This window comes from Triticum urartu, chromosome 7A, assembly GCF_056163025.1.
Source record: "Triticum urartu cultivar PI428250 chromosome 7A, HENAU_Tu73, whole genome shotgun sequence".
NCBI lineage: Eukaryota > Viridiplantae > Streptophyta > Magnoliopsida > Poales > Poaceae > Triticum > Triticum urartu.
The window spans coordinates 206,321,832-206,348,753 of NC_141879.1; the positions used below are offsets into that span (position 1 = coordinate 206,321,832).

General features: G+C 45.7%; 3 protein-coding genes and 1 pseudogene across 4 annotated transcripts; 3 read left to right on the forward strand and 1 right to left on the reverse strand.

Annotated features, from left to right (window-relative positions):
- Window positions 1-11,354: 11,354 nt before the first annotated feature.
- LOC125531101 (uncharacterized) lies at window positions 11,355-13,714 on the reverse strand. Its single transcript, XM_048695509.2, has 3 exons — window positions 12,215-13,714; window positions 11,956-12,102; window positions 11,355-11,860 (listed from the first exon to the last, which is right to left on the reverse strand). The coding sequence occupies exons 1-3, from the start codon at window positions 13,400-13,402 to the stop codon at window positions 11,531-11,533; spliced, it is 1,665 nt and encodes a 554-aa protein (XP_048551466.2). The 5' UTR covers window positions 13,403-13,714; the 3' UTR covers window positions 11,355-11,530.
- Window positions 13,715-15,559: 1,845 nt separating this feature from the next.
- On the forward strand, window positions 15,560-19,875 carry LOC147959030 (uncharacterized). Its single transcript, XM_087532422.1, has 5 exons — window positions 15,560-15,850; window positions 15,960-16,665; window positions 17,970-18,517; window positions 19,136-19,621; window positions 19,849-19,875. Exons 1-5 carry the CDS (start codon window positions 15,560-15,562, stop codon window positions 19,873-19,875), a joined length of 2,058 nt encoding a protein of 685 aa, XP_087388548.1.
- On the forward strand, window positions 16,035-16,173 carry LOC125549704 (small nucleolar RNA Z247; annotated as a pseudogene).
- A 2,611-nt stretch (window positions 19,876-22,486) lies between the features above and the next one.
- LOC147959031 (putative serine/threonine-protein kinase PBL7) lies at window positions 22,487-26,132 on the forward strand. 2 transcript variants are annotated; one of them, XM_087535370.1, is made up of 5 exons: window positions 22,487-23,900; window positions 24,328-24,689; window positions 24,791-24,995; window positions 25,091-25,476; window positions 25,574-26,132. In XM_087535370.1, the coding sequence occupies exons 2-5, from the start codon at window positions 24,474-24,476 to the stop codon at window positions 25,841-25,843; spliced, it is 1,077 nt and encodes a 358-aa protein (XP_087391496.1). In that variant the 5' UTR covers window positions 22,487-23,900; window positions 24,328-24,473; the 3' UTR covers window positions 25,844-26,132. The 2 variants fall into 2 exon arrangements, with proteins under 2 accessions (XP_087391496.1, XP_087391495.1); XM_087535369.1 differs by having other exon boundaries at window positions 22,487-24,689.
- Window positions 26,133-26,922: the final 790 nt, after the last annotated feature.

Consider the following 26,922-nt stretch of genomic DNA (forward strand, 5'->3'; position numbering starts at 1 on the left):
TAGCCTGCCCAGGACAAAAAGCCCATTTTCCGTCATGATTTTTTGTCATAGAAGTAGGAGCCCACCACATCTATGATGATACCGGGTTTTGTCACAATTATCGTCATAGAAGTGTCATATGTATGACAGAAAAAAATTCGTTCGGCCCGAAATGTCACGGATGTGTCTTTTTTTTGTAGTGTGTAGAGGCCCTCCGTGATCAATGCCCCCTATGGCGGAGCTCCGGAAAAGGCCCCAAGATGGGATCTCTTGGGTACAGAAGGTTGCGGCAGTGGAAATAGGGTTTCGTGGTGCTCCTGGATGTTTTCGGGGTATGTGAACATATATAGGAGGAAGAAGTAGGTCGGTTGAGCCATGAGGGGCCCACGAGGGGGAGGGAACGCCCAGGGGGTAGGCGTGCCCCCTGCCTCGTGGCCACCTTGTTGGTTGCTTGACATCCACTCCAAGTCCTATGGATCACGTTTGTTCCAAAAATCACACTCCCGAAGGTTTCATTCCGTTTGGACTCCGTTTGATATTCCTTTTCTGCGAAACACTAAAATAGGCAAAAAAAATAGCAATTTGCACTCGGCCTTGGGTTAATAGGTTAGTCCCAAAAATAATATAAAAGTGTAAAATAAAGCCCATTAACATCCAAAATAGATAATATAATAGAATGGAACAATAAAAAATTATAGATACATTGGAGACGTATCAAGCATCCCCAAGCTTATCCTACTCGTCCTCGAGTAGGTAAATGATAAAAATAGAATTTTTGATGTGGAATGCTTTATATCATGTTCTTCAATGTATTTTTCTCTATTGTGGCATGAATGTTCAGATCCGAAAGATTCAAGATAAAAGTTTATTGTTGACATAGAAATAGTAATACTCCAAGTATGCTAAGCAAGCAATTATGTCTTATCAAAATACCATAGCCAAAGAAAACTTATCCCTACAAAGTCATTTAGTTTGGCCATGCTTCATTTTTGTCACACAAAATGCTCCCATCATGCACGACCCCGATGAAAAGCCAAGCAATTGTTTCATACTTAGCCTTTTCAAACTCTTTCAACTTTTACGCAATATATGAGCGTGAGCCATGGACATAGCACTATGGGTGGAATAGAATATGATGATGGAGGTTGTGTGAGAAGAAAAAAAGGGAGAAAGTCTCACATTGATGCGGCTAATCAATGGGCTATGGAGATGCCCACCAATTGATGTCAATGCAAGGAGTAGGGATTGCCATGCAACGGATGCACTAGAGGTATAAGTATATGAAAGCTCATCAAAGAAACTAAGTGGGTGTGCATCCAACTTGCTTGCTCACGAAGACCTAGGGCATTTGAGGAAGCCCATCATTGGAATATACAAGCCAAGTTCTATAATGAAAAATTCCCACTAGTATATGAAAGTGACAAAATAAGAGACTCTCTATCATGAAGATCATGGTGCTACTTTGAAGCACAAGTGTGGAAAAAGGATAGTAACATTGTCCCTTCTCTCTTTTTCTCTTTTTTTATTTGGGCCTTCTTTTCTCTTTTTTTATATATGGCCTCTTTTTTCGTCCGGAGTCTCATCCCGACTTGTGGGGGAATCATAGTCTCCATCATCCTTTCCTCACATGGGACAATGCTCTAATGATGATCATCACACTTCTATTTACTTACAACTCAAGAATTACAAATCGATACTTAGAACAAAATATGACTCTATATGAATGCCTCCGGCGTTGTATCGGGATTGCGATGAATCAAGAGTGACATGTATGAAAAATTAAGCATGGTGGCTTTGCCACAAATATGATGTCAACTACATGATCATGCAAAGCAATATGACAATGATGATGCATGTCATAATAAATGAAACGGTGGAAAGTTGCACGGCAATATATCTCGGAATGGCTATGGAAATGCCATAATAGGTGGGTATGGTGGCTCTTTTGAGGAAGATACAAGGAGGCTTATGTGTGATAGAGCGCATCATATCACGGGGTTTGGATGCACCGGCAAAGTTTGCACCAACTCTCAAGGTGAGAAAGGGCAATGCACGGTACCGAAGAGGCTAGCAATGATGGAAGGGTGAGAGTGCGTATAATCCATGGACTCAACATTATTCATAAAGAACTCACATACTTATTGCAAAAATCTACAAGTCATCAAAACCAAGCACTACGTGCATGCTCCTAGGGGGATAGATTGGTAGGAAAAGACCATCGCTCGTCCCCGACCGCCACTCATAAGGAAAGCAATCAAAGAACACCCCATGCTTCAAATTTGTCACATAACGTTTACCATACATGCATGCTAAGCGACTTGCCAACTTCAACACAAGTATTCATCAATTTCACAATTACTCAACAAGCACACCTCTAATATTACCACCTTTATATCTCAAAACAATCTATTAAGCATCCAACTTCTCTTAGCATTTAAAATTTATAACCAAAGTGAATTACCATGCTGTTCTAAAGGATTCTCAAAATGATATAAGTGAAGCATGAGAGATCAATTATTTCTATAAAATAAAACCACCGCCGTGCTCTAAAAGATATAAGCGAAGCACTAGAGCAAAAAGTATCCAACTCAAAATATATAAGTGAAGCACATAGAGTATTCTAATAAATTCCAATTCATGTGTGTCTCTCCCAAAAGGTGTGTACAGCAAGGATGACTGTGGTAAAATAAAAATCAATGACTCAAATCATACAAGATGCTCCAAGCAAAACACATATCATGTGGCGAATAAAAATATAGCTCCAAGTAAAGTTACCGATGGACGAAGACGAAAGAGGGGATGCCTTCCGGGGCATCCCCAAGATTAGGCTTTTGGTTGTCCTTGAATTTTACCTTGGGGTGCCATGGGCATCCCCAACCTTAGTATCTTGTCACTCCTTGTTCCATAATCCATCAAATCTTTACCCAAAACTTGAAAACTTCACAACACAAAACTTAAAAGAAAATCTTCGTGAGCTCTGTTAGTAAAAGAAAACAAACCACCACTTCAAGGTACTGTAATGAACTCATTATTTATTTATATTGGTGTTAAACCTACTGTATTCCAACTTTTCTATGGTTCATAAACTCTATTACTATCCACAGATTCATCAAAATAAGCAAACAACACACGAAAAACAGAATCTGTCAAAAACAGAACAGTCTGTAGTAATCTGTAGGTTTCGAATACTTATGGAACCCCAAAAAATATAACATAATTTGCTGGAAGTGAGGAATTTATCTATTAATATCTTCAAAAAGAATTAACTAAATAGCACTCTCCAATAAAAATGGCAGCAAATCTTGTGAGCGTTAAAGTTTCTGGTTTTTACAGCAAGATCGCAAAGACTTTCCCCAAGTCTTCCCAAATGTTCTACTTGGCACAAACACTAATTAAAACCATAAAACCATATCTAAACAGAGGCTAGATGAATTATTTGTTACTAAATAGAATCAAAAAGCAAGAAACAAAAACAAAATTGGGTTGCCTCCCAACAAGCGCTATCGTTTAACGCCCCTAGCTAGGCATAAAAGCAAGGATAGATATAGGTATTATCATCTTTGGTTTTAGTCTTTTTAATGGAATTATGCTCGAATCCGGGAGGTTCCTTACTCGGAGATCTTTAGATCTAGAGCATCCAACAGCTTATTGCAAAGTGTAATCAATGTATTCATGCGGTGAAGGTTCCCTCCAACATTTTTAAGAGGTTCAATAGACTTTTGCAATTCGCATAATTTCTCTAGGATTTGGGTTCCCTCAGGAGATGGTCCCTTTTGTGGGGGAAGCATTCCTACTATCCCTTCTATAATTTCATAAGCAACAATGGGATCAATATCAATAAAATTCCCTTTGGCGGCAAAATCAAGGAGTTGCCTATGGGGTATGGTGAGCCCAATATAAAAATTACAAAGTAAAATCTTAGAGTCTCCCTCTATAGTGCAATCATGATAAGATTTTATCATCCTATACCAAGCATATTTTAAGTTATCCTTGTCTTTGTTTGAAGTGGAGAACTTCGAAATTGGGAGATAGGGGAGTAGATAGAGGACTAGCCATAACGATGAAGCAAGCGAAAGAAAAAGCGCACGGAAAAGAGGGTGAATAAAACGGCAAGGGTGAAGTGGGGGAGAGGAAAACGAGAGGAAAATAATGTAATGCGAGGGATAAGAGTTTGTGATGGTACTTGGTATGTCTTGACTTGTCCGTAGACTCCCCGGCAAAGGCGCCAGAAATCCTTCTTGCTACCTCTTGAGCACTGCGTTGGTTTTCCTTTGAAGAGGAAAGGGTGATGTAGCAAAGTAGCGTAAGTATTTCCCTCAGTTTTTGAGAACCAAGGTATCAATCCAGTAGGAGGCCACACGCAAGTCCCTCGTACCTACACAAACAAATAAGAACCTCTCAACCAACGCGATAAAGGGGTTGTCAATCCCTTCATGGTCACTTACGAGAGTGAGATCTGATAGAGATAATAATGGTAAGATAAATATTTTTGGTATTTTTATGATATAGATTGAAAGTAAAGATTGCAAAACAAAATAGATTGGAAACTTATATTACGGAGAATAGACCCGGGGGCCATAGGTTTCACTAGTGGCTTCTCTCAAGATAGCATAAGTATTACGGTGGGTGAACGAATTACTGTCGAGCAATTGATAGAAAAGCGAATAATTATGAGAATATCTAGGCATGATCATGCATATAGGCATCACATCCGTGACAAGTAGACCGACTCCTGCCTGCATCTACTACTATTACTCCACACATCAACCACTATCCAGCATGCATTTAGAGTATTAAGTTCATAAGAACAGAGTAACGCCTTAGGTAAGATGACATGATGTATAGGGATAAACTCAAGCAATATGATATAAACCCCATCTTTTTATCCTCGATGGCAACAATACAATACGTGTCGTTTCCCTTTCTGTCACTGGGATCAAGCACCGCAAGATAGAACCCAAAGCTAAGAACTTCTCCCATTGCAAGAACGATCAATCTAGTAGGCCAAACCAAAATGATAATTCGAAGAGGCTTGCAAAGATAACCAATCATGCATAAAAATATTTCAGAGAAGAATCAAATATTGTTCATAGATATACTTGATCATAAACCCACAATTCATCGGATCTCGACAAACACACCACAAAAAGAGTTACATCGAATAGATCTCCAAGAAGATCGAGGAGAACTTTGTATTGAGATCAAAAGAGAGAGAAGAAGACATCTAGCTACTAGCTATGGACCCGAAGGTCTGAAGTAAACTACTCACACATCATCGAAGGGGCCATGGAGTTGATGTAGGCCCTCCGTGATCAATGCCCCCTCCGGCGGAGCTCCAAAAAAGGCCCCAAGATGGGATCTCTTGGGTACATAGGTTGCGGCGGTGGAAATAAGGTTTTGTGGTTCTCCTGGATGTTTTCGGGGTATGTGAACATATATAGGAGGAAGAAGTAGGTCGGTTGAGCCACGAGGGGGTAGGGCGCGCCCCTTGCCTCGTGGTCGCCTCGTTGGTTTCTTGACGTCCAGTCCAAGTCCTCTGGATCACGTTTGTTCCAAAAATCATACTCCCAAAGGTTTCATTCCGTTTGGACTCCGTTTGATATTCCTTTCCTGTGAAACACTGAAATAGGCAAAAAAAACAGCAATTTGCACTGGGCCTTGGGTTAATAGGTTAGTCCCAAAATAATATAAAAGTGTAAAATAAAGCCCATTAACATCCAAAATAGATAATATAATAGCATGGAACAATCAAAAATTATAGATACGTTGGAGACGTATCACCAACCGTAATACATGCTATCTTGAGAGAAGCCACTAGTGAAACCTATGGCCCCCGGATCTCTTTCTTATTATATTGCATCTCTTTTATTTACGTCGCATCTCGTTTACTATTTTGCAATCTTTACTTTCCAATCTATACAACAAAAACACCGAAAATATTTACTTTACTATCTTTATCACATCTAACTTTTGCGAGTGACCGTGAAGGGATTGACAACCCCTTTATCGCATTGGTTGCAAGGTTCTTGATTGTTTGTGCAGGTACTAGGTGACTTGTGCGTTGTCTCCTACTGGATTGATACCTTGGTTCTCAAAAACTGATGGAAATACTTACGCTACTTTGCTGCATCACCCTTTCCTCTTTAAAGGAAAACCAACGCATGCTCAAGAGGTAGCAAGAAGGATTTCTGGCGCCGTTGTCGGGGAGATCTATGCCAAGTCAAGACATACCAAGTACCCATCATAAACTCTTCTCCCTCGCATTACATTATTTTCCATTCGCATCTCGTTTTCCTCTCCCCCACTTCTAAAACAATTTTTGAAAACTTTTGCCTTTTCTTTGCCCCTCTTCCATTCGTGTCTTTTCGCTTGCTTCTTGTGTGCTTGTGTGTTGGATTGATTGTTTGTCACGATGGCTCAAGATAATACTAAATTGTGTGACTTTCCCAATACCGACAACAATGATTTTGTTAGCACTCAAATTGCTCCTACTACGGATGCTGAATCTTGTGCAATTAATACCGCTTTGTTTAATCTTGTTATGAAAGATCAATTTTCTGGCCTTCCTAGTGAAGATGCCGCTACCCATCTAAACAACTTTGTTGATTTGTGTGATATGCAAAAGAAGAAAGATGTGGATAATGATATTGTTAAATTGAAGTTATTTCCGTTTTGGCATTATATGCATCGGCTCCGAATCACGTCTTTGGCCAATAATTGGGTTGCCCGGCTCCTGTGCTTGCTACCTTACGTTCCGTTTTCAGCTAAGGTAGTAAAGGGAGAACTACTGCGATTGTGCTTCCGGCTGGCCCGGTCAAGCACCTCAGTAGAGAAAGCCGAAAACTGACTGTCGTGATGCGGCGAGAGCTGGTCAGCAATTCAGCGACCTATTAAATCTCAAGCGATTTTTTTCGTATTACACAAAGGACTGGTTTTTTCCAGCCACGCGTTTAAGGCATCCTAGTTCAGATAGCCTCGGGCGCACCAGGGGCCATCTTACAGTCCCATTGTCAAGCTCCTACGGCTAAGTGAGAGTGATAAAGCCGCATAGTCCGATTACCTGGTTCGCCGCACTAACACCTCCTTTATAGACCAAGACGTTGGGTCAAGTGTGGTTATGTGCTACCCCGAACACCCCCGTAGTATCTACGTGGGGGGCTGAAGCCGACGACTGGCAAACCCTCAAAAGTAAAAATAGTCGCACAGGAGAGAAAAAGCAATTTAAAGATAATAGGCACAAATATATTACAACGACCTCGGTTTATAATACAATGTCTGGGTAGCCCGGATACAGTTACTCGAACATAATATCCTTTGAGCATTGGCCCTCTATCAAACGGGCACCCTCAAGGACATCGTCGAAGTAGCGCTCCGGCTTGCGGTGAGCCTTGTCACCGGGCAGACCATCAACGGCCACACTGGCAGCCTTCATCTTGGCCCAATGCATTTTGACATGGGCAAAGGCCATCCGCGCACCCTCAATGCATGCCGAGCGCTTCACTGCCTCTATCTGGGGTAGGGCATCACCGAGTCACTTGACCAGGCCGAAGTAGCTGCTCGGAATGGGTCCGGCTGGCCATAGCCGGACTATGACGTCCTTCATGGCCAAACCGGACATCCTATGCAGCTCCGCCAGCTGCATCATCTGATTGTTCAGTAGTGCTGGTCGCTCCGGAGCCAAATACTGCGACCAGAAGAGTTTTTCCATCGCGCTCCCTTCTTGGGCATAGAAGTACTGGGCGGCATCAGCAGCACTCCTCAGGTGATCCGCAAAAGCGTCTGGAGCACTCCACAGTCGATTTAGCAATGTATATCTTCGACCCCCGAATATAATCTGTAAAATAAAAGGCTTACCAGCCGCTATCTCTCCGGCTTGCTTGATCTCCTCGCGAGCCGCCTGGGACTTGGACCGCGCCTCCTTTGCAGCTTGAAGAGCCTTGGTGAGTTCGACTGCTTGGGCCTTGTTACTCTCCTCCAAGGACTCGCACTTGGTGGCGTCCTCCTAGAGCGCTTGCTCTACCTCGGTCACCCTCGCCTCATACTGGAGGCGGGCGGCCTTTTCGGCCTCCACATCTGCAGCCGCTTTCTCTGTGGCTGCTTTGTTTACCCTCGCCTCCTCATTAGCTTCGAGAGGGCAGTCTTGAGGGCCTCGACCTCGGTCGCGTTGCCTACAATCATTTACATAGCAGCACATGAGATTAAACTCTGAGTTTGCATTATAATTTAGGCTTGTAAGGGGTCTTTTTAAAAGCATACCTTGGGCCTCATCGAACCTCTTGTTAATACGGTCGATCTCATCATCAGCCAGCTTCAGTTTCCGCTGGAGTTCGAAAGCTTCTGCGTCCTTGGCTGAAGCTACTAGTAGTGAAGCCTGTTCAGCAAAATAGACAAGTATGTTATCTCGGGAATATTTGATCCTCTATCTGGCCTCTTGTTCCAAAAAACCGAACAGAGTCTCAGGGGCTATTATCTATACACAGGCATATTTTTACAGATGCAAAAGCGGCTAAAAATATTAAGTCACATACTTCAAAGCCTATTAACATGCTGGTAAAAGCTTCGTTCAGCCCGCCTTTTGCGGACCGAACCTTCTCAACCACCGTACCCATTAGGGTACGATGCTCTTCCACGACGGAAGCACGTCGAAGTGCTTCCCGCAGTGTATCCGGCACATCCCGATTGATGGAGATCGTCGATGGAGTCGGAGCTCCCCCTCCTTCAAAGGGGGTTGCTCACTCGATTTCGGAGCCACGTGGGTTTCCAGAATCACATTCGGCTGGGGGCCGGACTGGTCTGGGCCCCCGTCATCGGTTTCCATGGGGGTTGTGCCCCCCATGTTTTCGGCCCCCGAGGCATTACCCTCTGGCACCATTTCTGCGGCCTTCCGCACCTCTCCCTGGCCCGAAGAGGTCCTCTGGGACAACACCTCAGTGTCGTCCGTGGCATGAGGAGGAGAGGCTTGCGGAGGCATTTCACTCTCCATCATCTCCGGCGCCAAAGAATTCCTCGAAGATGATGCTTGTCGGGGGAGGTCACGGGCCGGACTGAAACACATAGATGATATATCATCCTATAATTTATAAAAAGCTGGATATATGCATTATCTTTGAAACCTTACGATTCGGCTAGGGGCTTCAGCCTGGGCTTCCATTTGGGGACGGCTTCGACGTCCGATTCCGAATCGTCCGAAAGGGAGAGTTTCCCCTTCTTGGACGCCTCCGCTTCTAGGTATGTGGAAGCCCCCCTTTTCTTCTTTCCTCCCTTAAGGGGAGAATTGCTCTCCTCCTCTTCCTCTTCGTCTTTGTCTCCCTCATGGGAGGAGGGAGCTTCGGTATCTTCGGACGTTATGTCCGAAGCACCTTTACGGCGAAGGCCACTTCTGGCCTCCTTGCCCGTCTTCTTTCTTCTCCGGCGCCTGGTATGGCGCCGGAACCAGCATCTTCACCAGAAGAGGAATAGCTGGGTCTTCAGGTAGTGGAGCCCGACATCGGATCCGATCCGACTTCTCGGTCTAGCACTGAAGAATAAGGGGAAGGCTTAGTATGCTCCTTGGATCTACAAGTTGAGGATATGTTTGGAAATCTGAAAAACTCATTGGAGTAGCCGGATGAGCGCGGTCGAGGCCGAGGTCTTCGGTTGTTTTCGGTCATGACTTCTGGGCCTTGAAAAGCAGCTTCCATATATCTTCATGCATTGTGCCGAAGAACCGTTGCAAGGTCCGGGGATTGGCCGGATCAAACTCCCACATATGGAGAGTCCAGCGCTGGCAGGGGAGAATACGGCAAAAAAGCATCACCTGGATCACGTTGGCAAGGTTGGTCTTCTTCCCTATCATGCTTTGGATCCGCTTCTGCAGTGTCATCACCTCATCGGACGGCGCCCAGTCCAGGCCCTTTTTGATCCATGATGTAAGACGCATTGGAGGACCAGATTTGAATTCAGGAGTGGCGGCCCATGTGGTGTCACGGGGTTCCGTGACATAGAACCACTCCTGTTGCCATCCCTTCAAGGTTTCTATGAAGGTCCCCTTGGGCCAGGTGACGTTGCGAAGCTTTCTCACCATGGCTCCTCCACACTCCGCGTGTTGACCCTCGACCACTTTTGGCTTCACATTGAAGACCTTGAGCCATAGGCCAGAGTGGGGGATGCGGAGGAACGCCTCGCACACGACGATGAACGCCGAGATGTTGAGGAATGAATTCGGGGCTAGATCGTGAAAATCTAACCCGTAATAGAACATGAGCCCGCGGACGAAAGGGTGGAGTGGAAACCCTAGCCCGCGAAGAAAATGGGGGATGAATACTACCCTCTCATTGGGCTCCGGGGTGGGAATGATCTACTTCTTAGCAGGAAGCCGATGGGCGATTTCTTTGGCCAAGTACCCCCGCCTCCTGGAGTTCCTTGATGTTCTCCTCCGTGACGGAGGAGGCCATCCACTTGCCCTGCGCTCCAAATCCGGACATGGCTAGAGTGTCAGCAGGGGGGGAAGGGGTTTAAGCTGGGGCGTTTGAGCTTGAGGACAGATGGGCTGAGGAGGAGGAAGGCGTGGGGTAAAAAGGGGGATCCTTGTCTTATTATAAAGGCAGTGAATATCGAGCGTCCCCCCACGAGCCTTAAAACTCGCCTATTCCCTAGGGGTCGTGCAAATGGCACTGTTGGATTACCCAAGCCCGTATTGATGAGAATCCCGCAATAAAGGGACACGATCTCTGCTTTGACAAGACGTGTCAATGAAGACTGTGTCTCGAAACACGAAGTGGGAGGCTGAAAAATGGTTCGAAATAATAATAAGGCCAGAATACAACGCCTCGTTGAAAAAGCTGTCAGAAGGCATGGCCTATTTTTGTTTAAGTATTTTTTTCCCTTGTGGTTCAGGGTTGTAACTCTTATACAGAGCCGGATATAGTTCTTTTGGTCAACTACTTTGAAGTGTTCGGAGGAGGAACATGCCTTGCGATGCCGAAGATATAGTTCTAATTTCTCTCAAGTTTAGCAACCTAATGAGCTCCTAAGATTTTGAAAGCAGAGCGCATTGTTCTTGGTCACAGACTGATCCCGCGAAGAACACCATTACTGTGAGAACTTATGACCACGACAATAAGCCCAATGTTTCCCAAAGTCAGTCACAAGGTTTTGAATGCCCTGTCTAGGCACATGCAAACAATTTTTGAATGCCTACCACAAGGTCTCCCAAAGTCAGTCATATTCTAGAAAGAGAACGACAAAATAATTTGAATGACACCCTCCAGCTGGTGCACGGATCAGATACATTGCTGTACCTCTTTAGTCAGAGTTGACGTTAACACACAAATTCAGAAGGCACAAGGTTTCCTAAGAAGTTAAGAATTTGAGTGATGCCAAAGCAGGTGAACAAATCAGCATACACTAGGCAAGTAGTGAAAAGAAAAGCATGCATCCAAACTGCAGTACACATAATTTAGCTACACTCTGAGGTTCACAGCAATCACGCATTGTCAGGTTATCAGTACCTAGTAGTCATACACAATCTTTAGTTTTTCACTCCGGCAGCTACATTCCTTGACCAGATCCATCAACATATTATTATCTCCACGGATGAGGATGACTTATGTGTGAGTTTCTCCTTAATCCGACGCCTGCGAGCTTCATCCACGTGGGGTCTCCTCGACGTCGGGTCAATGGCATCGCATTTCTTGCATGGGTTTTCACCATGCAGCTCGATTCTCTTCAACCACACAGTTCGCTTCATGACTAGCCTTATGTAATTTGCCACCTTGTCTTCGTCCTCGAACCCGGACATCCGGAGCAACTTCAAGTTCAGGTGCTTAAAGTTCTTGGATGGCTTCCACACCACATTGGTCTTGATGGCATAGTCGGTACACAAATGCCCTTCTCGAGACAACTTCATGCAGGAAAACATAGGAACAAGAGCAATGCAGTTAAAGCATATTTGCCATTTAAAAATTTAAATTAGAGAAGATTAAGTATCAGACATACTCTGAAATTTTGCAGGGCAGGTGCAGCTTCAAGGAAAAATATGGTCCAGCTCAGATCATACTTAGGAAAGATACCAAAAAGCTCCACATTGGTCAGGTTTCTGAATTTAGCAGTGAGCTGCTTCGGATGTTCCATCTGAATCCAAATCTGCAACAAGAGGAGGAACACAAATAGACAGATGAAATTGGTGGAGAAGAAAAAAAACAGACAATATTTAGACGCAGACGAAAACTCATGTGGCAAATCGAAATTAACTCACCATCCCGCTGACAAAATCTAGATGCAAATTAGACAAGTTGCCAGGAGTCCATTGTATACACTCACTCAGTGCGAGTGGCGCATGACAGGGCGTCGCACGAGAAATGAGGGACACACGGCGAAGCTCCGGAACCTGGCCGAACCGCACCGGCCGAGGGTTTTCGGAGCGCCAAGATTGGCACCGCAGTTCTGTAAGTCTGGGTAAAGTCATCAACGCGATCCATCTGCAATCAAAGTCTATGAAGAAGAGCTTTTGGAGTCTGGAGCATGGCGTGTGGATCTCGAGCGGAGAGTAAAATTCAACCAGACTGCAGGAGCTCAGAGTGAGGTGTCTGAGCCTATCGCAAGCGCTAATGAGGTCGGGGATGTCGGAATCATCAAACGCAATATTGTCGAATGTAAGCATCGTGAGCCACCGGAAGGCAACTGGGCAGGCACGGGAGAAGGACATGAACTCGTGCCTCGCCAGCCGACTATGACCGTCTGGCGCGCGGATGTGAAATTCAAGATACTTAGTCTCGCCGCGGGTGACAACGTCCTCGACGGCGCGGCCTATGGAGGTCAGGTTCGTCACAGGGAAGAAGCAGAGGCTGAGGGTCACCGGAGGAGGAGACGCAGACAGTGATCTGAGAAGCGCTCCCGTGAACGCCTGCATGGCCTCGACAGCCTGCATGGCCTCGACAGCCGAAGACATCAGTCCCGTGAACGCCAGCATGGTCTCGACCGCCGGAGACATTGCCCCGAGGTCGACCGTCGAAGTGTCTCGGCCGAACTGGCGGACGTCGAGGTGCAGGAGCGAGAGCCGGCGGGGGAGGTTCCGCCACCGCCTGGAGAATGCGCCGGCGCGGAACGCCTCGCACATGTCGAGGCGCTCTAGGATTGCTAGGAGGACGTCGTCGGGGAGCGCGCTGATTCTGTCCTCGTCTCCGTCGATGTCGAGCGGCGGGGACTGGATTCCGAGGTCGATTGAGACCCTGGCTTGAAGCAGAGCCCCGAGGGACGGCCTCCTGCTCCGAGGCCGTGGCTCCTCTGGCGCTCCGCTCCCTGCCTCCAGCGCGGGACCCGTCGATCCGCACGGAGCGGCGGAAGCCGGCCCCGTTTCGCGGCCAGGTCCATGGACCCGACTCCCATCCGGCGGCGCGCTGCTTTGGTTTGGTGCTTGCTTGCTTGGGCTGGAGCGGGACTGCATTTCTGTCGGCAGTGGGAAATGGGTTGGGTTCACGTGTGTATATTCACTACGCCGGCGCCAGTCACACTAGAGTTCTCGAGCTGGACGAGTTGATGATCCACGGCGACAGCTCAAGACGACCTTAATAATTATATAAAGACGGGCAAGTCAGACAGGTCTGCTAGCTAGCTGATGGACATGGATTCAGCCGCGAAAAAGAATATGTAGACGCAGACGCATGCAGATCGAATCGATGGGGATGTGTACGTGTGTCCAGCGTGAACAGCACTTCAGGTAAAGCAACCGTGGCGTGCTCTGCAACCGGAGAATGAACGACAACGGTGCATGCAAGGACGCAGGTGAGCATCATGAAAAGCTTCTTCAGCTGAGGGAAGATAGAAGAATCCTTATCTCCTGTTTACTCTTGAAGTGGTGGTAGTGGAACTGGGGGATTAAAGTGAGCAGCTAAACCATTGGGCTATCATGAATAGCTAGCCGCGGAACTAAATCATTGGGCCATTGATTCTCCGAAATCTGTGCGGAAAAACTTCGCAAGTAAGGCACAGCTAAACCAAGTGGGACAAGTCTGAAGGTGACAGTTTGAAGCTCAACTGTGATGGATCCCTCAATGCATCAGATACCGATGGCTGGTGGGGTTTGTTATCCGCGTCAATCCGAGAGCTGCTAGATTGCTGCGGAATATAATTATTGACAGCAACCTGTGCTGAAGCAAAGGCGTGGGCAGCTGCTCTCCACACGGCCTCTGATTGAGGCATGCATATGACAGAAAGTTGAGGTCGAATCATATCGCCAGGTATGACCTTGCGCTTGAAAGTGTCATTCCACAGCCGTCCACCCACCGAACCCACTGCCCAATCACTAGGATCGAATCCACGAGATGTTCCTACACGATGATGGGGGCCGCGACAACATCAGCTTGGTGCAGCTCTGGATAGTGGGGCGAAAAGTATATGTAATATTACCACTTGAACTCCACTTGTCTCTTCCTTGGTTATGTACTGTCCATGTACTTCTCTTCAGAATGTACCTGTATTAGATCAATTAAGTATTTGCAAATCTGTCAGTTAAGCAGTGTACTAGAATATCTCAATTAGCGGCAGCTACTCGTGTTCGGTTTGCTGGATTTTATGTTGGAGGCTATTTTTTCGATACAGATGTTGGAGGCTATTGCTGGATGAAATGCTGGTATATAGTAGGAATTAAATAAATATGCTTGGGTTAGCATACATGTGGTAATAGGAGGCTAATGAGATATTAAAGGATAATCTGTACATTCTTTCTTCCACAGTTACAGTAGAGTAAGACCGGGTTAAGCAAATGTGAGCGAATAAGCACAAAGAGCTGCCAGATATGGCCTTGAACCGCAGGATGAAGGTATATATGGTTGTTCATTTACACACAGAGACAATTGTGATGCTGGATTGCCATTTGAAAATCGATATATTTTCAAATGTCGGAATGGAAATAAGGAATTTAGCACTCAAGTGGCCTCATTTCGAATAAAGTGTTGGTTCAGTCCAAATGTTACTTTTATTTCTATTTCCTTCGTATTTTTATACTGGTTTTCTATCCAGTACCCTATTATTTCAGTCTCTGATTTTTCTGTCCATACCTTTTGATTTTATTGTACTTTATTACATTACGATTTATGAAGCATTGAACCGTTATATTTAAATGCAAGGAGCATCATCAGTGCAACTGAGAGGTTTGCAACAAGATTACGAGAGTATCACTCAATGGCAAGAAATTGTATCATACTCTTCCAATTGAATAGGTACCATTCCCTACTGTTAGAAATGATTTATCATTGTTGTGCCGATGATCTAGGTTCAGTTATGTGATCATGTCGTTGTTAAACACATATTCATGTCACGTTGGAGACCAAACTTGGCGCACAAGGAGACATCCAGAAGATAGACTAGGTTGTTAGACAAGTAGTTCAATATCTTGTAAACCTCTTATCTCTCTATCTCTTCCTTCTCAAGTTGTAATCTTCTCCAACAAACTTGTATGCGCTATTTGCCAGGGAGGTGCGCCCCTGCAGCCTATAACATGCAACGCGCCCCCTCACATCGAGGGTAAGACGCTTTCGCCTATTCACACATGGTAATCAGAGCCTCCTCTTCCAAAACCCTAGCTGCCATCTAGTGCCAAGCCATGTCTTCCTCTAGCGCCGCTCAATCCAATCTCAGCGGCCAAGTCACGGAGAAGCTCCCCCGGACGAACTACGTCCTGTGGCGAACGCAAGTTACGCCGCAGCTGAGGGGAGCCGGGCTCTTCGGTTATGTCGATGGAACCGTGCCGGAACCCGCCCGCCTCCTCGTCACCAAGGACAAGGAAGGCAAGGAGACGACCGAGCCAATCCTCTCCATCCCAATCTGGGTGAAGGAGGATCAACAAGTGCTCGGCTACCTCCTCAACAACCTCTCCAAAGAAGTGCTGATCACGGTGACCGCGATCACCATCGCGCACGCTCTCTGGGCGGCGCTTGCAGGCATGTTTTCCTCTCAATCTGAGTCGTGTTAACAACATTCGCACTGCTTTGATCAATGCACAGAAGGGCAACCAATCTGTTGCCGCGTACTATGCCTCTATGCGCGGCCTGGCCGATGAACTCGCCGCGGCCGGCAAGCCAATCCAGGATGATGAACTGATCTCCTACCTGCTGCACGGGCTGGACATGGACTACCAGCCCCTTGTCTCTGCCCTCGATGCCCGCGTCACGCCGGTCTCTCTCGATGAGTTGTACGCCATGCTGAGCAACTTTGATCAGCATGTCGCGCAGTTCCATAGCACCGGCGGCGGCTTCAAGTCTTCGGCAAACGCGGCCACCCGCGGGCGCGGCGGGCACTCATCCCGTCACCGTGGTCCTCCTCGACACAAGGGCAAGCAAGGTGGTGGCGGCTCCAACAACTCCGGCTCCCGCGGCGGGCGCCCTAACTTCAACAACAACAAGGGTCGCCGTGGCGGGGGCGGCAGCGGCAGTGGCGGCTCGGGACGGTCACGACCCGATGCTGTACGCTGTCAAATCTGCGGCAAGCCTGGCCACTCGGCCAGGGATTGCTGGTATCGCTTTGACGAAGATGAAGCGTCCTCGGATGAAGAAGACAAGGTTGTCGCCGCAGCCGACGGGTCCTATGGTGTGGATACCAACTGGTATCTCGACAGCGGTGCCACAAACCATCTCACGGGCGAGCTCGAGAAGGTGACCCTCCGTGAGAAATACCATGGGAAGGATCAGATCCACACGGCAAGTGGTGCAGGTATGAGGATAAGTCATATAGGTCATTCTGTTATACGTACCCCTTCCCGCAAAATTCACCTTAGAAAAATTCTGCATGTTCCTAGTGCCAACAAAAATCTTCTCTCCGTTCATCGTATCACTACTGATAATCATGTGTTCGTTGAATTCCATCCTTTCTTCTTTTTGATCAAGGATCAGGCCACGAGGAAGGTACTCTACCGCGGTAGATGTGTTCGAGGGTTTTACCCATTGATTCCGGAGTTTAGAAGATCAAATAAACAAGCTTGTGGTGCTATCAAGCTTTCCTCCACACGATGGCATGATCGTTTAGGACATGCATCTTTTTCTTTAGTTGAACGCTTGCTTAAGAAAAATAAGCTCTCGTTTGTTGGTGAGCGACGTAGTGAAACTATCTGTGATTCTTGCCAAAGAGCAAAATGTCATCAATTACCTTATCCCATATCTACCAGTATTTCTACTCAACCTTTACAATTAATTTTCTCTGATGTTTGGGGGCCTGCCCCAACCTCGGTGGGTAGACACACATATTATGTTAGCTTCATTGATGACTATAGCAAATTTTCTTGGATTTATCTCCTCAAGAAAAGATCTGACGTTTTTCAAGTGTTCAAAAAATTTCAAGCACTTGTAGAACGTAAGTTTGATAGCAAAATTATTGCTGTCCAATCTAACCGGGGAGGGGAATATGAGAAGCTCAATTCCTTCTTTCAAACACTTGGCATATCTCACCATGTGTCATGCCCCCACGCTCACCAACAAAACGGATCTGCCGAACGCAAGCATAGGCACATAGTAGAGGTCGGGTTGGCCCTCCTTGCTGGTGCTTCCATGCCCCTAAAGTTTTGGGACGAAGCTTTCCTCACGGCCGTTCACATCATCAACATGCTTCCTAGTCGAGTGATCAATAATGAAACACCTACTGAACGGCTTCTCCATATCAAACCAAACTATACATCACTTCGTGTGTTTGGATGCGCCTGTTGGCCCAATCTCCGACCATACAACTCTCGCAAATTAATGTTTCGGTCAAAAAAATGTGTTTTTCTTGGATATAGCACTCAACACAAGGGGGTCAAGTGTCTAGATGTTTCTACCGGTCGAGTATACATAGCTCGTGATGTTGTGTTCGACGAAACTAAATTCCCTTTTCTTGATCTACATCCAAATGCCGACGCTTTCTTCGGAAAGAAATCCTACTTCTTTCTCCTACTCTAACCGGCCTTGATCCAAGGGAGTATAGCTCTAATGATCCTACTATGACTAACCCCCTCACCATTTTGCCTGAGTTGTATGATGATGCAGGAAGCCATGCTGAAAAAAATGGAGCTGAAAACGATGAAGAAATCTGCCCAACAGGGCCATATTTCATGTGCCAGGGTCGGGGGAGCAAATCTCCCTTGGGATCAGTTCCCGCAGACCTGGCGGCAGAATCTGCCTTGGGATCGCCGCCTGGAGATTTTTCAGGACGATCCTCCCCGGACTCCGCGCCTTCTGCTGCTCCCACTGTGACCGATCGCGCGCCAGCGGGTGGACCCGCCTACGCCACGCGACCCACAGCAGCTGGAGGAGACGCCAACCCCGCGCCGCGCTCACCTGGGCCCATGGGCGAGCTCACGGGCGGGCGTTTCCCTGTCCAACGCGTCTGCTACAAGCGGCGGGACCTGCACCGTCCGACCAATGCGGGCCCCACGTCTGGCGCCAGGGGGGAACCGGCGCAATCATTCGCGCATGATGAGCCAGGACCGGCGGGATCTTCTGTGCCGCAGGCGGTCTCTTCACGTGCTCCTGGTGTGCTGCGGCGCATAGAGGATCCGGCGCCTGCTCCCAACGCGGCTGCTGCGCCTGATCCTGTATCCGCATCGGGATCAAACCTTGCAGTTCAGCCGGGATCTTCTGCGTCACTGCCAACCTCGTCGCGTCGCACTCGTCTTCAACAAGGGGTAATACAACCTAAAACTTATAAACACATGACAAAGTTTGGGATGGTATGTTCCACAGGTGAGCCAGGCGAGCCACATACACTTGAAGAAGCACTTAGTGATGAAAACTGGAAGAAAGCAATGAGAGAGGAGTACTCAACCTTGAAACGAAACAACACATGGCACCTGGTTCCTCCGCGGCAAGGTAAAAACCTTATTGATTGCAAGTGGGTATTTAGGATAAAGAGGAAATCCGATGGAACCATTGATCATTACAAGACAAGACTTGTAGCAAAAGGATTCAAACAACGGTATGGCATTGATTATGAGGATACTTTTAGTCCAGTTGTAAAAGCTGCCACTATCCGTCTTGTTTTGTCCATTGCTGTCTCTAGGGGCTGGAGTCTCAGGCAGCTAGACGTTCAGAACGCGTTTTTGCATGGTGTTCTAGAAGAGGAAGTGTACATGAAGCAACCTCCTGGGTTTGAAAACAAAAATGCACCTCATCATGTGTGCAAACTTAACAAAGCATTATATGGACTGAAACAGGCTCCTAGAGCATGGTACTCACGTCTGAGTCATAAAATGCAAGCACTTGGCTTTATTCCTTTAAAATCTGACACCTCCTTGTTCATTTACAACAAATGCAACACTCACATATTTGTTCTCATATATGTTGATGATATTATTGTCACCAGCTCATCTAACGAGGCTATCACAGGACTTTTGAAGGATCTTAGTATAGAATTTGCTCTTAAGGATCTTGGAGAGTTGCATTATTTTCTAGGGATTGAAGTAAAGAAGCATGAGGATGGACTTCATCTCTCTCATGAAAAATATGCAACAGATTTGGTAAAAAAGGTTGGTTTGCAAGGGTGTAAATCTTCACCTACTCCACTGTCCAGTTCAGAGAAGCTGTCTCTTACAGAAGGACAGCCCTTGAGTCAGAATGACAGCACAAGGTACAGGAGTTTGATAGGTGCACTCCAATATCTGACGCTTACAAGACCTGATATCTCATTTGCTGTCAATAAGGTATGCCAGTTTCTTCATGCACCTACTACACTTCACTGGACTGCTGCAAAGCGTATAGTCAGATATGTCAAGAACACTCTGAGTATTAGTCTGAATTTCAGCAAGTCATCATCCACACTTTTGAGTGCCTTTTCAGATTCTGACTGGGCAGGTTGCTTGGATGACAGACGGTCCAATGGTGGCTTTGCGGTATTTTTTGGTCCTAATCTGATTTCATGGTGTGCCAGGAAACAGGCTACTGTCTCTCGCTCTAGTACAGAGGCAGAATACAAAGCATTGGCAAATGCTACAACTGAGACTATATGGGTGCAATCACTGCTGAAAGAACTTGGTGTAAAAAGTACTAAAACTCCATGTTTGTGGTGTGATAACCTGGGTGCCACATATTTGTCTGCTAATCCAGTGTTTCATGCTAGGACCAAGCACATTGAAATTGATTTTCACTTTGTCAGAGAACGAGTGGCTCAGAAGAAGCTTGACATACGTTTTGTGCATTCCAAGGATGAGATAGCAGATGGATTCACAAAACCCTTACCCACAAGAAGTTTTGAAGACTTTAAACATAATCTCAACTTGATGAAGTTGTGATTAAGGGAGGGTGTTAAACATATATTCATGTCATGTTGGAGACCAGACTTGGCGCACAAGGAGACATCCAGGAGATAGACTAGGTTGTTAGACAAGTAGTTCAATATCTTGTAAACCTCTTATCTCTTTATTTCTTCCTCCCCAAGTTGTAATCTTCTCCAACAAACTTGTATGCGCTATTTGCCAGGGAGGTGCGCCCCTGCAGCCTATAACATGCAACGCGCCCCCTCACATCGAGGGTAAGACGCTTTCGCCTATTCGCACAGTCGTATCATATGTTTTTTCTATTGATTATGCATGCAAATTGCTTATTGTATTAGCCTTATGTAGAAAAATAATGAATTTTATTTGCGTTCTTCCAACGCAGAATCAACTTCTTTGAAACTGGTATTGCCATATCGCAATTTGAAACTAATCTATTTACATCCGCTTGAGGTTGCATAGTACTATTTTTGGTACATCTCCTTTTCCCTTGTTTTTCTTATCAATTGCCTGTTTATGCATCCTTCACGGTAGCATTAAGTATTGACATTGATATTGTAGCTTGAACATAACTTAATAAAAGAAGACTCTTATCACTTATAGTTCTGTCAAGCTCACTCAGAATCATGTGCTCATGTTGCCAGTTGAATGGCTTCTGTCACTTGTGTGATTTGTATCAAATATGAGACATGGTTCTGGAATAATCTCTCAATTATTTTCTAAATATAGTGGTCGAATTCTGTAACTTTGCTATGACGAAATAAGTTGCTGTCCATGCCCAAGTTAATGCGAGAAACTGGGATGCCAAATAGCCAAGTTCATGCTTCTTGTTATCGTCTTGTTGCAAAACCATTTTAGTTTTTTTACAAGTTAAGTTATATGTCCGGTGCATTTTAGATACACCGCAGTTGATCGACACGCGCACCACAGGACAATTTAGGAACTGGATCCCTCTCGCTCGCTCTTTCTATCCATGGATTCCCTGGGGATGTGACGATGTGTGTGGCCAGCCTGATACGCTGCAGTTGATCGGCAACCTCCTGCGATGCAAAGAGGTAAAGCAGCTGTGGTGTGATCTGCAGCCGGAGAATGAACGACAACGCATGTACTGTGCATCATCAGTCCCATCAACTGTCTATAGTTATTCGGTGGGGCAAAAGAGCATGTGTTCCATACATAAGCCGATTGATCAAGATATAAAAGAAAGTTGCTGATATCCCAACGGAACATGAATCAAAACAAATTACTGACAACGCTCCATCTTGCAAACTTTGTAGCACTGATTTTTGTTGAAGATGACAATGAATGAAGCTCTATGAATTGGCTACTTGGTTATTATTTCACTTGTCGTACCATGAGAGCTTCTGAACTTTTAGTATTCCAACAAAAGACTAAGGCACGCCATGGAACCAAGAGCACCGTCGGTTTTGTAACAGCAGAAGTTAATGGCGAAAGCTCATAATTATAAATAAAAAAGCTCGCATTTATATCATAAAGCAATAGATGGATTGATATTCCCTACAAAAAGGATGATCACGTGACATGACATGAGGGAAAAAGGGCAGATGCACACAACTAGCACAGTGGGGCAAGAATTCAGTGCACTTGTGCTTTCTAGATTTATTTTCATCGTAGATGAATATAAAACTGGAAGATAAAATACTGTCATGACTTAATACATAAATGATTCCTCATGTGACCATAGTAAAATAGTACAGGATGTACCGTAAAAGGTCTCCAAGAATATGAGCTAATCTTATCTTATTAATAGATGGAAGATAAAATAACTTCACAAAAAAGTCCAGAATCAACAATGAAGTTTACTAATCGAATCAGAATGCTTTCATAGCTGGTGATTGTATAAGATATAAAGCTAGCTGCAATCTGGATTACACCTTCAACTATAGTGCAGAGATGAGGTAATTTTTCAGAACAAAGCAACCATCGTCTTTGCTCTGAAAAATGTGGTGATGCTTTGTTACACACACTGACACACACACACACACTTTTCCTCAAAAAAAAAAAATCACACACACACACACACACACACACACACACACTTGCCCTTAGAGAAAAAATGTTACACACACAGACACACGCACTTACCCGCACCCACCCCTCCTCGCCTCCTTGATTGACGGCCATACTCCAGTGACCGGCTGGTGTACATACGTACCGTCCGTTCCTTTCTCGCAAGCAGTATGTTTCCGTTTTCGGCAGTAGACACAGTCGTCCTCCTCCTATGCTATATACACAGCAGCCGGCGCGGCGAGTGCATCCATCCATCGCGTGCGTGCGTGCGTGCGCTACACAGACTCACCTGCTCTCCTTTCTCCCCTAGCTCATCCGGCCTGCGAGATCACCCCCACAAGGCCACAACTCTCGCTGGATCCGAGAAAGCGCGAGCAGGGCCGGCCCTGGATAGGGGCAAGAAGGGCGATGCCCTAGGGCCCAGCGTGATGGGGGGCCCCGACCCAGAGTATGTACTATACTACTACACTGCCGCCTGCCAAACAAAAAGCGCCGTAAAGCCTGAAGCCCAATAGCAGGTTACGTTCTATTAAAAAAAGCAGCAGGTTACGTGAATTCTGAAAGGCACTATCCCAATTTCAATTTAATCGATCCATCTTGTAACACCAACCGTCGTCGTTTCTTCTCCCTCGGTATGCTCGTTCCCTGTTCTGCTCCTACTCCCGAAGCACCCAGCATGTCTAGCAAATTAATGGACATTACTGCTGTAGCTGATTTCTTTGACCCACTTTGAGTTTCACCATCTCACTCCCCTATGGGTTTGCCTATAAGGCTGGTCATAGTGGGGAGTAACTTATACTAGTGTCATGCATATGACACTAGTCTAAATTACTACCTTTATAGTGCAAAGTAATATAGTAGTAGTGTCATAGAGGACTTCATTTATTAGTTTGTAGACCCATCTTGTATTGGGAAGCGCTATGTTACAGTAACATATTATGTTACCACTTCTCATTAACTACATGCTACATAAGCAAAATTTTCTTGAGGTGCGCTATGTTACTAACTAAGTTACTCCCACTATGACTAGCCTAAGTATTCTTATGTAACGGACGGCAGCACGCAAAGGCAACACTTCATAAGCACGGTCGCTTTGCAAGTTGCAACAGGACAGCTTCTTGGGTCAAAAGCCTACAAAGTTCTTGTAATTTTAGAGTCTTTTTCCGCTTGATCTTTGTACTGTTTTTTTGGTTTTCTAGCGATTCACCGACAGGTCTTCTATATCTGTACATGTTGCTTATTTGAGGATACGGGGACCCTAGGAAGATCTGATATGCTTGGGTTGGATATATAGTTGAATTTCTTCTATTTTTCATTCGACAAATTCAGGTATTTCCACTCCTTTCTTGTAAAATGTTGCCTAAAAACATAATTTTGAGAAAAGAAGAAAGAAAATGCTAGCAGATAAGTTAGATCCAATATATTTTATTTGGTAATGAAAAAGAGATGCTTTTAGGCCGAAAAAAATGATGTGCTTTGTTTCTCTTTTTTTTTGCGCTGATTATGCTTTGTATCGATATAATTTATTTTTTTCACTATATTAGGCCCACCTTTTGCATTTGCCCCGGGCCTCTGAAAAGTTAGGACCGGCCCTGAGCGCGAGGAGCAGTGGTTTGAGCTTTGAAGCAGATCGTCAGCCGGCGGAGCGGTCGCTCTCTCCGACGACGACGTTGCGCAGGTAAGTACCCCAAATTCCCCGCTCACTGTTCTTTGGTAGCGCAGCAACTACGGCACAGTCAGTCTCCACACACAGCCGACCAGTGTATATTTTGCTCAATTCCTTCAGTTCGCATAGGATTGCACACATCTCTGCCTCCTCCCGGTCGCTGCAGTTTGGCAGCCGCCGGCAAACAGAGAGAGCCACTTGGCCATTGCTGTTCCAGATGATGACCCCAGCGCTAGCTTTCATAGTACTCCACTCGGCCTGAAGGGACGCGTCAGTGTTTGTGGTGCTACCCATCATATATCTTCACGAGCGACGAGCCTTAGAGCATGTTAGTACAGAGGCAGATATATACGTGTGACATCTCTTGTGGTATTTGTGAAGCTAATAAGTTTTATTTCTTGTGTATCTGAAACATACTGGATTAAATTGGGAAATGCAGCCCAGAGCAGGGGTGGACGGTGGCCGTTAGATAAAACCGGGTTCTGGTTGAGAGACAGAGGGAATCTGATCTCCGTCGTCGTCTCACGGCTCAGACGTCCAAGCAGCAAGCAGAAATAAAAAGGAACCTAAAGCCGGAGCTGAACAATGGCTTCCAGACTCGCTAGCTGCTTCCCCTGCGTGAGCACGAGGAAGAAGGAAGTCCCCCCATCTCCTCCGGCCTATCCACGCAGCCGCAACTCTGCTGCGCCGCAAACTTTCTCCTTCGAGGAGATCGCGGCAGCGACAAGTAACTTCAGCGATGACTGTCGCCTTGTTGGTTTGGAGGGTCTTTACAAAGGCTACCTCAAGAGCATCAACCAGGTCACGATCCAATTCTTTGTCAGTTAGTTTCATATGTACGTATCATGATTACATGATTGATATATGAGGTAAAAGTTGATGATCAACATCTGCATGTGTAGGTCGTTGCTATAAGGCTGCAGCCTGTTATTGATCCTCATTCATCAGCAGATCAAGAGATCATGAAGTTTCTTGGACATGTCCTAAAGATCAGCGCGCTGCGCCACCCGAACCTCCTGAGTCTGGTAGGCTTCTGCGCGGTTGGCGATCACAGGATCTTGGTTCACGAGTACATGCCATTGGGTTCTCTGGAAGATCACCTCCACGGTAATTAATTATTTTGGTGTACGTGTGCTATATACCTGCTACCGAAAATCTAGCTCAAAACCATCATTAATTCTGCTGGATCTTGTGCTCATCAGATCCATCTCCGGGCAAATCACCGCTGGACTGGAACACAAGGATGACCATTGCCGCCGGCGTGGCCAGAGGGTTGAAGTATCTGCACGATGAAGGTTTCGTCTACCCATGCATGAGAAGCCGGGACATCTTTCTCGGAGACGGCTACCACCCAAAGCTGTCCCAATATGGACTGGCGGAGCATGACCGGCTAGCTGCTCAGCTTGCCAAGGGCTGGAATGTTCGTTTCCCCAGAGATATTACTTTTGCTGAGACCTGGATGGTCGGGAAGCCGCTCCCGGAGTCGAGTGTTTACGGCTTTGGCGTGGTGCTGCTGGAGATGATCACAGGGCGGAGGGCCTTCAACGACGACCAGGATGCCGTGGGAGATCGACACCTTGTCCAATGGGTAAGTTAATTAGCCAAAGCCGTTGGTTCACTTTTTTGCTGCTTCTTGTTCGGCCATGAATGATCTGAGTGATGTGGTGTTTGCTGTTGGATATCAGGCCCAGCCATTCCTGGCGAACGTGCGCCAGTTCGAACTCTGCCGGATGGCAGACCCAGCGCTGCAGGGCCGATATCCGTCCTTCGACTTGCGGAAGGCCGTGGCATATGCTGGGCTGTGCATCCAAGAACGGCCCGATAAGAGAGCGCGCATCGACACCGTAGTCAAGGTTCTGTCTCACCTTGCCTCAAAAAAAAGAGAGAAGGTTCTGTCTCACCTCGCCAATGATGTTGATCGACCTGAATCATCACACCACGCGGCTCCTAATTAACATAGAAGGGAAGGTGGAGAGAAGTCTGAGACATGAGCACGAACCGGGATTAGGCAAATTAGCATAGACGGGGTGCACCATTGAGTATCCTCAAAACAAACAATATCAATTGAAAATACTCTCTTCTTTTCTTCTGCCGGTTGTATTCAAGAAATAAATCCCTCCCTTGTACTTCACTAATAATCATGCATGTACGTGCATTAATAAACAATATAAATAAAATTAAGGATGTAGATATTTTGTACCCAGTATTTCTTATTCCAATTCAGCTCATGTTAAACAGAGGACATATATGTGAGCCCTCTTAATAATAGTATAATACTAAGTGCAAGCTAGATTATGTATGGGAATACTTCACCTATTGCAAATTTATTTTCCAAGCTAGTTCAGGTAAGAACCAAGAAACTATCTATCGATTATTATATCCATTAATCGAGCACGTGCGTTGGTGCTACCATATTTTCATGATTCCTGTCACGCAAAAAATATAAGTCTTACTCTAAGAGGCTGAGAAATTAAGTCACTACATGATCAAGGTCAGTTACAATCTGATATGCACTGATCATCACTGACTTTGCCATCACCTTTTCTTGTAAAATTTACAAGATAATTCATGAATAGACAATACATTAATAATGAAATATATGCACAATACTGCAGATGAAACTTGAGTACAACAAGTGAAATGCATAGAATGGTGTATAGACTTACTCCCTCCGTTCCGAATCACTCATCACAGAAATGGATGTATCTAGATGTATTTTAGTTCTAGATACATCCATTTCTACGACGAGTAATTTGGAACGGAGGGAGTACAAAAGGCGCGTTTAAAATAGACGTCAAAGAGCATAGATAATTTTTTTTTCAAGCTGATGCCCTCAAACTTCATGAAGAAGGAAAATTGTACGAAAATTCCTTTGAATCAAAGAGTCTCTTGGCCCTTACTTTCAGAAGTTGCTTAATATGTAATCTGCATTACAGTGATTAATTTTCTATGTCGAGCTTCCAAATCATCTTCTGTATAAGAAACCGGGACAAACACAATGGTGGGAAGGAACAAACCTATGAGATGATAAGCA